Raw genomic sequence first — 10,730 nt, 5'->3', positions numbered from 1 at the left:
TGTGTGGTACAGGGCTGCACTGACACTCCTGTTGCTCCATCACATCGTTCATGCTTGGGACCATTAAAGTGTTTACTTACAAGATGTTGCATTAATAGACTTGAGAGGTGATTGTGGATGGGTTACAATTTTCTCGCAAGATGTTTAGCCCTTGAGTCAGACAACACTAGAAGGTGTGAAACGGACTGAGAAGTATTGGGATACTTGAGAGAACATTGAGGAAATGTGAGTACAGTGGGTCATTGCTCTGCAGTATAAATCTTTTGTTGATTACAGATCCAAACCAATATGAAGTTGTAAAGACAGACATGAACAGAAAGTGAAGAAAACTCGGAATCAGACAAGAAAGCGCCAGTCTTTCAATGTATATATATCCCTAACAGGTACTGTTCTGATTCCCAATACTGTAATTACATCGTTGGCCTTATATTTCCAGTATCCTTCTGAACATTCTAGAGTAAAAACTGAAAAGCATGAAGTTCGTAGATGTGGCATAGTATCCTAGGGGTTATGGGATGTTACTCCCCAATGTTTTTAACAAGTAGTAACTAACAGTAAACAGAGACATTGAATAATGCATTTTATTTGAGAAATATCATCTGAGACTTGTGGAAGCTACTAAGACTAGCTAACATGTTGATGCAACAAAAAGGCTTGCAGGGTTTTTGTTTTGCTTAATATGCATATCATTTTTCAGACTTTAAAGAAGCACATAGTTTTGGTGCTTGATTTTTTTTTACATTAATCCTAACAGACATTTTCTTTGTCTTGTTGATTAGCCATCCCTAGGCTTAAACAACATAACAAATTAAGCTGATACATGCATCAGCTTGAGTTTTAGCACATGAGTGATTGATGATGATGATGCTCCATTAGCAATATTTCTAGAAGAGAAACCCATTCTCTCGAGAAGATGCAATTGCAAGAAGGTGAGATATGACATAAACGACATGACCACCACCATCTAAAATTGGAGATCCCATTGGGGGGGTCTGCAAATTAAAAACCACCTCAAATTCCATAAAATGAGGTGGCTTTTAGAGCAGAAGGAGAGGAAAAAAGTGTTGAGATTAGCAAGAGATCATCCATTAAACCATAGAATGGCTCTCTTGACTTGAGAAGAAGAAGATGATGTGAAGCTTGATAGCTACCAAAGAGACTCTAAGCTTCTTCAACGGTAAGGAATGAGAGGTGGCTGAAGCGGAAAGCCGGTTACACCTGTGGCACAGCAAAACACACTTGTCAACAATATTATTATCGTATATATGTATCTTTTTTTTGCCTTTGGTGTTTTATATCTTATATGTCAGATACGAACCTTGTTGCATAGAAATGGTCGCAGGAGAGTAATGGTGAGGGTTATAAGAAGACAAGTGATGATAAAATGGTTGTGGCTGAGAGAAGTGAACTCCACCATGTCCACCACTGCCACAAGGATAAAAAGGAGCAGCGGATGCGGCTGCTGCCGTTAGTCCACCGCCTCCGCCATTCCCGTATACTCCATATTGTCCCCCTGAATTGCAGCCGTACACGCCGTATAAGCTCTGCGACACATCATGTTAACTAATTGTTAGATTAAGGTTATGTTATATATGAATTATGATCATGAATAAACCAAAGTAATAGCTAATTGTTAGATTCTCTTAGACAGAAAAAAAGATTCTTAAGTTCGTTATACGAACTATTATGTCAGAAAGATAAGAAAAGTTACGGACCGTAGGGAATGATGAGTAATCTGGCGAGTATGGAGAGTACCTGCGAATATCAAATCAAATGTGTCTTTTTCAATTACAAAACAAAACAGAGTACACTTTTAAAGAGTGACAACAGAGATGAATGGATGCACGTGGCACGTGGTCATGACACAAAGACGTATAGAAAGAAGCATGTGAGGAGAGAGAGTAGAATGATTGGTGAAAGATGGAATAGGAATCAGTACATTTTTTTAGTTTTACAAGCTGTCCGTTGACCACTTTGTCAGTCATTTAAACTCTACAGAGAGTTATCTATCTACATTACTAAAAATAATAATAGTGTCGGTCCACAATCAAAATGGAGACATTAGAGGACAGCCAGCTATGTTATGCAATTGCATTGAAACTTATGAGTTGGCATTCTTTTGGTCTCAAATGGTATCATCATCATGTTATGTTGATGCATGCATGTACTAATCATCATTATCATTTTACATGGAAAAAACAAAGTAGGGAAAAGAAGAGTATACCCAAAGAGATTGAGAGGGAGGTGGGGATAATGAGGGAAAGTTGGTGGTGGTGGTGGTGGAGGAGGTGGTCCAAAACCAGTCTGCATTGTTCCCATCATCACTCTCATATTGTTAATCCTGCCTCCTCCTCCTAACACATTAAACATCATCATCACCATCACTTTGATGATCGATACAATGATCCATTAACATCAATCACCAACTATATATTAAGGTTATTAATTTCGATAGTTTGGTCACACAAGTTTCTAATTTAATAAAACCAACTTTGCATACTCACTAACCATATATATTAACTAAGAATTATCCCCTTTTGTTTCCTTGATCTAACTTGCATAGCACCATCTAAAGAGAGAGATAGATAATATATATTAACCATGGTTAGGAGTGGAGGGCTTGGATCTTTGAAGACCAAGAGAGGCAAGATTGCAATTTGCTCTTCTCCCGTCGATCACCGGAGTAGCGTCCACACAAGCTCTCCTCGCCGCCTCCGCCTCCCTAAATGTCACCTGATCATTGATCATCACCACTTTAACTTATAATTTCCCCTTTCTAATTAAGTATACACCGTATACATATATACATATCACTCTCTCTTTCTATATATATATATATATATATATATATGAAGGAGAAACAAGGAGTTGTATATACTGTACGTACGAATCCATATCCCTTGGATCTGCCGGAGGCCTTGTCGGTAATGACTACGGCTTCCAAAATTTCCCCAAACTGCTCAAAGTGCTTCTTGAGCGTCTCCTTCTGCGTCTCCCAAGCTAGTCCTCCAACAAACACCTTCGTGTACGTCGTGTCTCCCAACCCTATTCCTCCCGCCATTTTTTTCTTTCTCCGATCGATACTCTCTCTCTCTAGGTATAGGAAGTTAAAAAAAGGAAACCAAATAGCTAATCTCTAGCTATATCTCTCTATAACTATGTTTCACTTGTGGGATGGTGAGAGACACAAAGGTTAATAAGCAAGAAGTCGGCTAGTCTATATAAATAGTAGAAAAGAGATTAGAGATCTACTTATAGTAGTAGATTCATAAGATAAGTTTTTTTTTAGGGTTGATTGATATCAATATTGTGTAATGAGAACAAGAAGAAGAGGGAAGAGAAAGAAAAAAAAAGCTGGAAATAAAATAATTAAAGTGATGTTATTGGACGTAGATTATATAAACAGACAATATTGCCCCCATTATCCAACATCATCTACGCATTTGTATTGGTCGTGTCTCTCACGCAGCCTCTTTGCTCAAAGGATCTGTGGTCGTGACGCGAATGGGATATGCGTGAGAATTGAGGCATCGGATGTTTTATTTTATTTAATTGAATTATCTCCTGCCTGCCGGTACGTTTCAATTATTTAAAGAGAGAGTAAAGGAGGAAAAAAAGGTATGATTTACACATTATGAAAATGTTTTATTTCCCTCATTTTCTCTAGCTAATATAGTTTTTATATCCTTCTTCTTAACAACCTACATCTAGCTAGTTGGTCAAATTTAAGCAACGGTTGTAGTTTAATTTGTACTTTGTGATCTTATTGAGATATAGTTGTAGTTGTTATACAATTTATTTCGAGAAAATTGGAGGATTTGATTATACAGTACTTTTTCATTTGGGCCAGACAAAGGCAGTTTTTAGTTTTATTTGTATATATAATTGTGGAGATGACGTACGTGTGAGGCATCCGTTGTATCACTTGTAAATCAAATATTGTGTTTTGCTTTGTTCTTTGTTTTTGCATGGGTCTTTTATTTATCGAACATATGAATTTTATAATACAACTTGTAGTTATCAATGGGGACATTATTCTAATTTTCTCTTTCACAAACTATACATTTTAAAAAAAAACAGTAAAATAAATATATTAGGTACAAGATCTCTTACTGCGCAAAGATAATCTTCTCCATTGGAAGAATCACTTGTACCTATTTCCTATTATTACCCAACCAAGCCGTAATATAAAAAGCCTTGCAAAGAATACATGCATGGTGTGGTTCCAACTTCCAAGCCTTCCTTTATAAAGTGGATGGATCATTCTCCATTCATATGGTTTACAAAACGAAGATCATGGGAGAGCACTCGAACCATCTTATATGTACGTATTCTTATAAATTATCATTTACATATATTCGTAGGTGTGCGAATCTCTAGTTGTTTATAAATCTAACTCCCTAGTTTTCCTCGTCAACGGACATGTTATTGTCACAAATCTATAAACTTTATATGTACATTTACAAATGTTATATAAACCAACAAATTCGTGCTATAAATCACATGTTTTCAACATTGTAGCTACAAAAATAACCAACATGTCTACACCTTTTCTGCTTCTCCTTCCTTTGATCTTCAAAGCTATCCTCCTTCTTACCGTCACTGTTACACAATCCGAAGCGTACTCCACAACGACTCCGTTTCAAGGACATGATCCGGAAAAGCTCACACACCTCCACTTCTACTTCCACGACGTCATCTCCGGTGACAAACCCACCACCATCAGAGTCGCTGAAGCCCCGAGTACAAACTCCTCCGTCAGCTCATTCGGTGCGGTTCTGATCGTCGACGCCCCGTTGACCGAGGGTCCCGATCCAAGGTCGAAGGAAGTAGGGAGAGCTCAGGGGATGTACGCATCGACGGACATGAAAACGTTTGGCTTCACAATGGTCTTTAACTTGGCATTCACGGAAGGAGAGTTTAACGGCAGCACCGTCGGGTTGTATGGACGGAATCCTATACTGTTGAAGGAGAGAGAGTTGCCTATCATCGGAGGTACGGGGGCTTTCAGGTTTGCTAGAGGCTATGCACTGCCCAAGACTTATAAGAGTGTTGATAAAGATGCCGTGGTCGAGTACAATGCATTTATTTGGCATTAATCGTTTGGGATACATATATATTGTTTCACATTTTGCTCTTTTATTTGTTTCTGTGCCTTTTAAAGTTTAAATAAAGATTTAAAGGTGTAATTTGAGTAAAACACTGTTGTAACTGGATTTTTTTTTTGGTTTAGACTTTGGACACATATGGTTTACCAAAAAAAAAAGGGGCAAAATTATCTAATTTTATCTAAACATACTTTATTATATATAGCATACACACATAATCATAGATACAAACTATATGATTTATATATATAATCCAACATGATCTGAAAAGGTCGTCCAAACTTGTATGAGACATATTAATCTTGACTTTTTCATTGTTATTGTTTTTCTTTTCTTCTTCGTTTGGTTCTTTTAACATAATGTTGATCGTTCTTCTTTCACACTGTATAATCTTGATCACACTTCTTCTCAGTTACTTGAGCAAAACGAAGATTGTTTATGGGCCTCTTCCTTTGGATGATCTAGAAGGTGGTACAAATATTGGAGGTGCCATGGGAGGAGGAGGAGAAAGATTGTAATCGCAATCCAAACGCAGTTTGTTACCTAATAACCAGATTGTATATGATCAAACAAAGAAAAATTTAATTAAATTTATGTAAATAACAAAGAAAATGCGAGTATATATACTAACGTAGGTGGCGGTTGGCTTTGGCTACTCCAACTTGTGAGGAAACAAATAAAAGCAGAAGAAACAAGGAGAGAAGAAGAGCAACTGAGTTTGATGTTTTGGCAGCCATTTTGTTAAGTGTTTCCAACTCTCTCACAAGTCACAACTACATAACAAGACCAGCTCATGACTTAATTATATAGTATCAGCAAAAATAATAATAGAAAAACATCCTTCAGATGTAAGAAGATAAGCATCGTTTAAATGTACAAGTAGCCGCCAACTACATTTCTTCTATTCAACGCGTTTTTAAGTTTACATACGAGAAAGTCTCTTGGCTCACGTCCTGTTCTGTTTTAAATTTATGTCTTCTACCTACTAAGGTTGAATTTGTGACAAAGTATATATAATATGATATATAGTCTCTTCTATTCTATGTGTTGAAATATCATAAAAACAAGGAAAAGTTTGTCATATAGCCACATATTTTATTTCGTGTTTTAAAAAAAAAAATTGGTCACAATTCACAAATGGCCACAATAATGTTTGTTTTTTTGGTTAATTGGCCACAGATTTAACCTCTCAAGCCTCAACTGAAATTAATTAATGATGATTTAGCCATTGATTAGTTTCCCTACAATATAGATGTGGCCAAACCAGTGAACCATTACAACCGACAACCTATTTATAACAAAACACTACTATATGATCTAAAAACGTGACATGATCTTCCCAAAAAGTTAAAACTATTAAGAGATCATAACAACATTAGTCTAGAGTCTTGAGTCTTGACCAGTATAGTTTCTTCATGGACCTTTTCCTTTGCGTGATTTAGAGGGCGGCAGATATATAGGTGCGGTGGGAGGGCGACGGTAATCTACAAGCGGTTCTTGACCTGCTTTTTTAACATATTACATTTTCACTATAAGCTTTTCCATCATCTACGTATGCTTTCTTCTTTACTCATCAAAAAAACAAATTTCGACTCTTCTTTAACATGAAATGACCATGATGAACTAAAAAAAACCGACAAAAGTTTTTCACTAGGAAAACACGATTTAATCATCATTCACAACTGAAAGATTAAGAAGATTAATGAAGATATAAACTGTAATCCCAAGAAAAGAAAAAAAAAACCCCCTCAATCAATCATAGTAAGTACTAAGTTATTGGGAGTTTATATTATAAATGTAGAATTCTTGTTTCAGAAAAAAAAATAAGAAGAAAAAAACACAAATATATAGCAAAGCAAGAGACTGAATAATATACTAACGTTGGTTGCGTTTGGCGTCGGCGACTCCAACCTGAAAAAAGATGAATGACAGCAGAAGAAGCAATGAGAGAAGAAAAACAACTAATTCCGATATCTTTGTAGCCATTTGTTAAAGACTTAAAAGATAAGTGTAGTCAACTCTACCACAAGAGCAGCTCTATTTATTGAGAAAATATAATGAATCTTCGTTGAAATTGCGGTACTCAGTCACGGGTCCCGTTGTACTCACCTACTACATTTCCACTCCACCCCCACTTACTTTCACTTTTTTACGTACATCCGCAAAATAAGACTCAATTTGGCTACGTTATTGGGTTATTGCAATAAAGCCGAGAGGCATTTGAGTTAGGTATGTTTCCAGTTTCCTGGTTCAATTCCATATACCGGTTCAAGAATGAGTTGCAACAGTATGTATATTCAGATCAACTAAATCAGTAACATATGACTCTACAGTGTAAAAAAAATAAAAGACCAAAACTCTCTCATCAAAGAGACAAAACGAACATAATGAATGTCGAACTAATCAATAACAAGATCCAAGCACCACCAACGGTCTTCTCTGCTCGTCCTGTTCCCATACCGACCACAACTGCAATAGCCGCGATAGTCCCAAACGCAAGACACACGGTGAACACCATTAACCCTTTCTTCTCCATCCACTCAAGTCTTTGCCAAACTTGTTCTAGCCTTTCTTTTACGTTTTCCTTCTCTTTCTCAGCTCTCTCCATCTCTGCCTCCAATCTCTTTCGCCACTCTTTCATCTCCTCTGCTTCACTCACCATCCTCTCTTGCCTCTCCTTCATACCTTCCAAGTCAAGTCTCAAAGTCACAATTGCATGTTCTCTCACAACAGCTTCACGGTCCATCTCCTTGAATATGTTCCCGTATCTTGTGTTCAGTTCCTCTAAGTATCTCTCTAGTACCGATAGATTCAAGTCCAATGACCTTAACTTCTGCATCAGTATCTTCAGCACTGTGTCCCCTGGCATTCTGCTTCCTGGCTGATGATGCCTCATCTCTTCCACGGGCTCCGCCAGCTTATTACTATTCTTCGCCATTGATGCTTCAGTCTTCGATAACATATTCTCTGGTGGGGCTTCCCGCTCGTTCTCTTTCTTCATGCTCCTCTCATCACAAGCATCGCCTTCACAGGACTCTGCTTGCTGCACTGGCTTCTTCTCCTTCTGCTCAAGATCTCCCTCTCTAGTTTTGAATGTGTTTTTGTTGTCTTGGACAGATATCAAATCCTCCAGCATTCGTTCTACGGCATCCACTCCATAGACTTCCATTAGACTCAAGGTGCAGTAGAATTCTGAACCATAATGACTTAGAAACTTTAGCTTTAAGTATCTCACCCACTTTGGATCAAGAAGTGTAAAGTTCTGCTCATGCTTCACGTTTGAAGCCGTGAAGTTTCCCATATGAACCCATGTATCAGTGGGATAAACTAGGGTGCCTTGAAGCTCAAACTCTTTCAGATTGGAAGAGTAATGCTCGAAATTAGCGAGTTTGATGGTATTTACCAATGTCTCTTCTGAAAGTTCCACGACAACAAATTTACCTTCAGTGGAACATGGATTCCTGAGGTACTTATCACTGTCTCGGCTTAGGATGCTTGCAGCTCCTTTTGCTTCCTTGTTGGAAGACAGGACCTTTGCGCCTTTTGAAGCGGATGCATAATTGTACTCTTTCCCTCCAGGCTCCATCCTGTGAATCACACCACTGACCTGATCTGATAATGATTTGTTCCTGGAATTAGACGTTCTGCTCTTGAACTCATCAAGACCAAGCGGAACAGCACGAGATGGTTGATCAACCTTTGAAACATTGGTCTCGGTAACATTCCCTGAATCTGTTTTGTTCATATTATTTTGCTTCAAAAACTCATTGTATTTGCTCTCTGTACCATTCCTTGTGCTTGTCTCGTTCAATTGAATTTGCTTCACAAAGTTATCATCTTTGCCTTGTGTATCATTCCACGTACCTGTATTGTTCATCTCACTTTGCTTAGAAAAGTCAGTATCTTTGCCTTCTGCATCATTCCCTGTTGTATCCGTCTTGTTTATCTCACTTTGCTTTGAAATGAAACTGTCCTTGCTTTCTTCTATACCACTCCCTGAAACTATGCTATTGGCCTCTGCTTCCTTCACAGATTTTTCTTTCTCTTCACTTTCTTTAATCGGGTTTGTATCATCACTCCGACTCAAATCAGATATATCATGAACAGAAGAAGGCTTTAATATTGATGAAGCATCAAAGGGAACAGCTTTTACATCTGATTGACCATCATCAAGATCAACTATTCCTACAGAGTTAGTCAAAGCCGCATCTGCAAGTCCATAAGAGTGATTTGGTTCTTAATATGTCAAGTGTACCATTGCTTTTATCTATGACTAGATGCTATCACAATGATCAAAAGAAAAGGAAGTTGAAAAGGGTATACCTTTGGCATACAAGGTGGATAAGAAAGAAAGAAGCCAAAGGAGAAACACAAGAGACAGAGAGACTTTGTAAAAGCTGTTGTTGCTTCTTCCATTATCAGAAACTCTTGTTCTAGTTCTAGTTCTTGTTCTACACAACCTTTGCATTGCACGCCCCTGTGTTGTTTACCAGCAAAACACATACTTAGAAACGTGAAAGACGAAGACTTTTTAATCAAATGAGGAATTCAAAATCGCAAGATCGGAGTAAAGAAAATAACCCACCTGAGAGAGAGAGAGAGAGAGAATCAAAGAAAGGAGATTTGTATGATCAGTAAAAAGAAACCCCCCAAGGGAAGAAGAAGAAGAAGAAGAAGAGGGTTTGGTGGTGGGCTAACGTCGCCGTCTCCGATGAGTCTGTAATCGAATCAATAGAGGGGAGTGATGTATCTTTCGTCTCCGCATCACTGAGGAAGAAAAGCGTACACGGTTGGTTCGTTCACCAATCTCTATCTCTCTCTGTTTCTCTGTATTTTTCTGGGAATCTATTATATGAAGAAGGAAGCAATCACACAACGAAGTTTTTTTTTAACGGTTGCGGCTGTAAAAAGGTAAAAGAGTCAAAGGAAAGACTTCAAATTGACAATAACAAGTTTTGTTTTCAGAAAGAAGATGATGATGAATTTGGTCTATGAATTTACAAAAAAAATTGCAATTTATTGAGACAGAGAGCCGAGAGAGAGAGGTTATTTTTTTAATATAGTATATTTTATTTCCAAAGTGTAATATTTTTTCTTTTTATTTTTATAGAAAAAATTTACAATTCCCAAATGTTGTGCTTTGTGTTCATTTTTTGTTTTCATATTTTGTAGGGATTCGTATATTCTTTAAATATTCGGAAACCAAGATAAATTATTATTCTGTTTATTACATTTTAATCATTTTATAAAGATATTATTATATAATACATGGTTGAATTTCTTAATATGAGAAAAAAAAATAAAGATATTTTTTTTTTTTTCTGAAAATCGAACTTCAAGGACCAAAGTTATGTGTATTTTTGGTTAGCTATTGAATCAGAATATTTAGCGTAAAAGAAATATCAATTTATTGATTCATATCTCGAACCTGAGAAAAGTAATGACTTTTTATTTATGTTTATTTCAGAAGAGTTCAGAAATTTAACTAATACAGTAGTTATATACAGTAACGTGTATTGTGTAGTTATAAATTGTTGAAACAAGTTTTGAAGCCTCATCAAGGTCTCCACATATATTTGACCAAAGAAAAAAGTCTATTTATAACAAAAAAAAAAAAAAAAA

At 36.9% G+C, this 10,730-nt stretch overlaps 5 protein-coding genes across 6 annotated transcripts; 1 reads left to right on the top strand and 4 right to left on the bottom strand.

Annotated features, from left to right (window-relative positions):
- On the bottom strand, positions 562-3,464 carry LOC104756642 (RNA-binding protein 38). Of its 2 annotated transcripts, none has more exons than XM_010479263.2 (6): positions 2,888-3,422; positions 2,601-2,733; positions 2,225-2,354; positions 1,716-1,755; positions 1,319-1,544; positions 562-1,218 (listed from the first exon to the last, which is right to left on the bottom strand). In XM_010479263.2, exons 1-6 carry the CDS (start codon positions 3,059-3,061, stop codon positions 1,172-1,174), a joined length of 750 nt encoding a protein of 249 aa, XP_010477565.1. In that variant the 5' UTR covers positions 3,062-3,422; the 3' UTR covers positions 562-1,171. The 2 variants fall into 2 exon arrangements, with proteins under 2 accessions (XP_010477565.1, XP_010477566.1); XM_010479264.2 differs by having other exon boundaries at positions 1,157-1,238; positions 2,888-3,464.
- On the top strand, positions 4,531-5,257 carry LOC104756639 (dirigent protein 11). The gene has a single exon (XM_010479260.2). The coding sequence runs from the start codon at positions 4,539-4,541 to the stop codon at positions 5,097-5,099; it is 561 nt and encodes a 186-aa protein (XP_010477562.1). The 5' UTR covers positions 4,531-4,538; the 3' UTR covers positions 5,100-5,257.
- On the bottom strand, positions 5,297-7,077 carry LOC104756640. Its single transcript, XM_010479261.1, has 3 exons — positions 6,989-7,077; positions 5,740-5,881; positions 5,297-5,651 (listed from the first exon to the last, which is right to left on the bottom strand). The coding sequence occupies exons 2-3, from the start codon at positions 5,843-5,845 to the stop codon at positions 5,545-5,547; spliced, it is 213 nt and encodes a 70-aa protein (XP_010477563.1). The 5' UTR covers positions 5,846-5,881; positions 6,989-7,077; the 3' UTR covers positions 5,297-5,544.
- LOC104756641 lies at positions 6,183-7,115 on the bottom strand. The gene is made up of 2 exons (XM_010479262.2): positions 6,989-7,115; positions 6,183-6,613 (listed from the first exon to the last, which is right to left on the bottom strand). Exons 1-2 carry the CDS (start codon positions 7,092-7,094, stop codon positions 6,522-6,524), a joined length of 198 nt encoding a protein of 65 aa, XP_010477564.1. The 5' UTR covers positions 7,095-7,115; the 3' UTR covers positions 6,183-6,521.
- LOC104756638 (uncharacterized protein SLP1-like) lies at positions 7,384-10,072 on the bottom strand. The gene is made up of 3 exons (XM_010479259.2): positions 9,694-10,072; positions 9,432-9,585; positions 7,384-9,317 (listed from the first exon to the last, which is right to left on the bottom strand). Exons 2-3 carry the CDS (start codon positions 9,574-9,576, stop codon positions 7,474-7,476), a joined length of 1,989 nt encoding a protein of 662 aa, XP_010477561.1. The 5' UTR covers positions 9,577-9,585; positions 9,694-10,072; the 3' UTR covers positions 7,384-7,473.

This window comes from Camelina sativa, chromosome 17, assembly GCF_000633955.1.
Source record: "Camelina sativa cultivar DH55 chromosome 17, Cs, whole genome shotgun sequence".
NCBI lineage: Eukaryota > Viridiplantae > Streptophyta > Magnoliopsida > Brassicales > Brassicaceae > Camelina > Camelina sativa.
The sequence above is the reverse complement of the archived record's forward strand: the minus strand, read 5'-3'. Positions and strand labels throughout refer to the sequence as shown.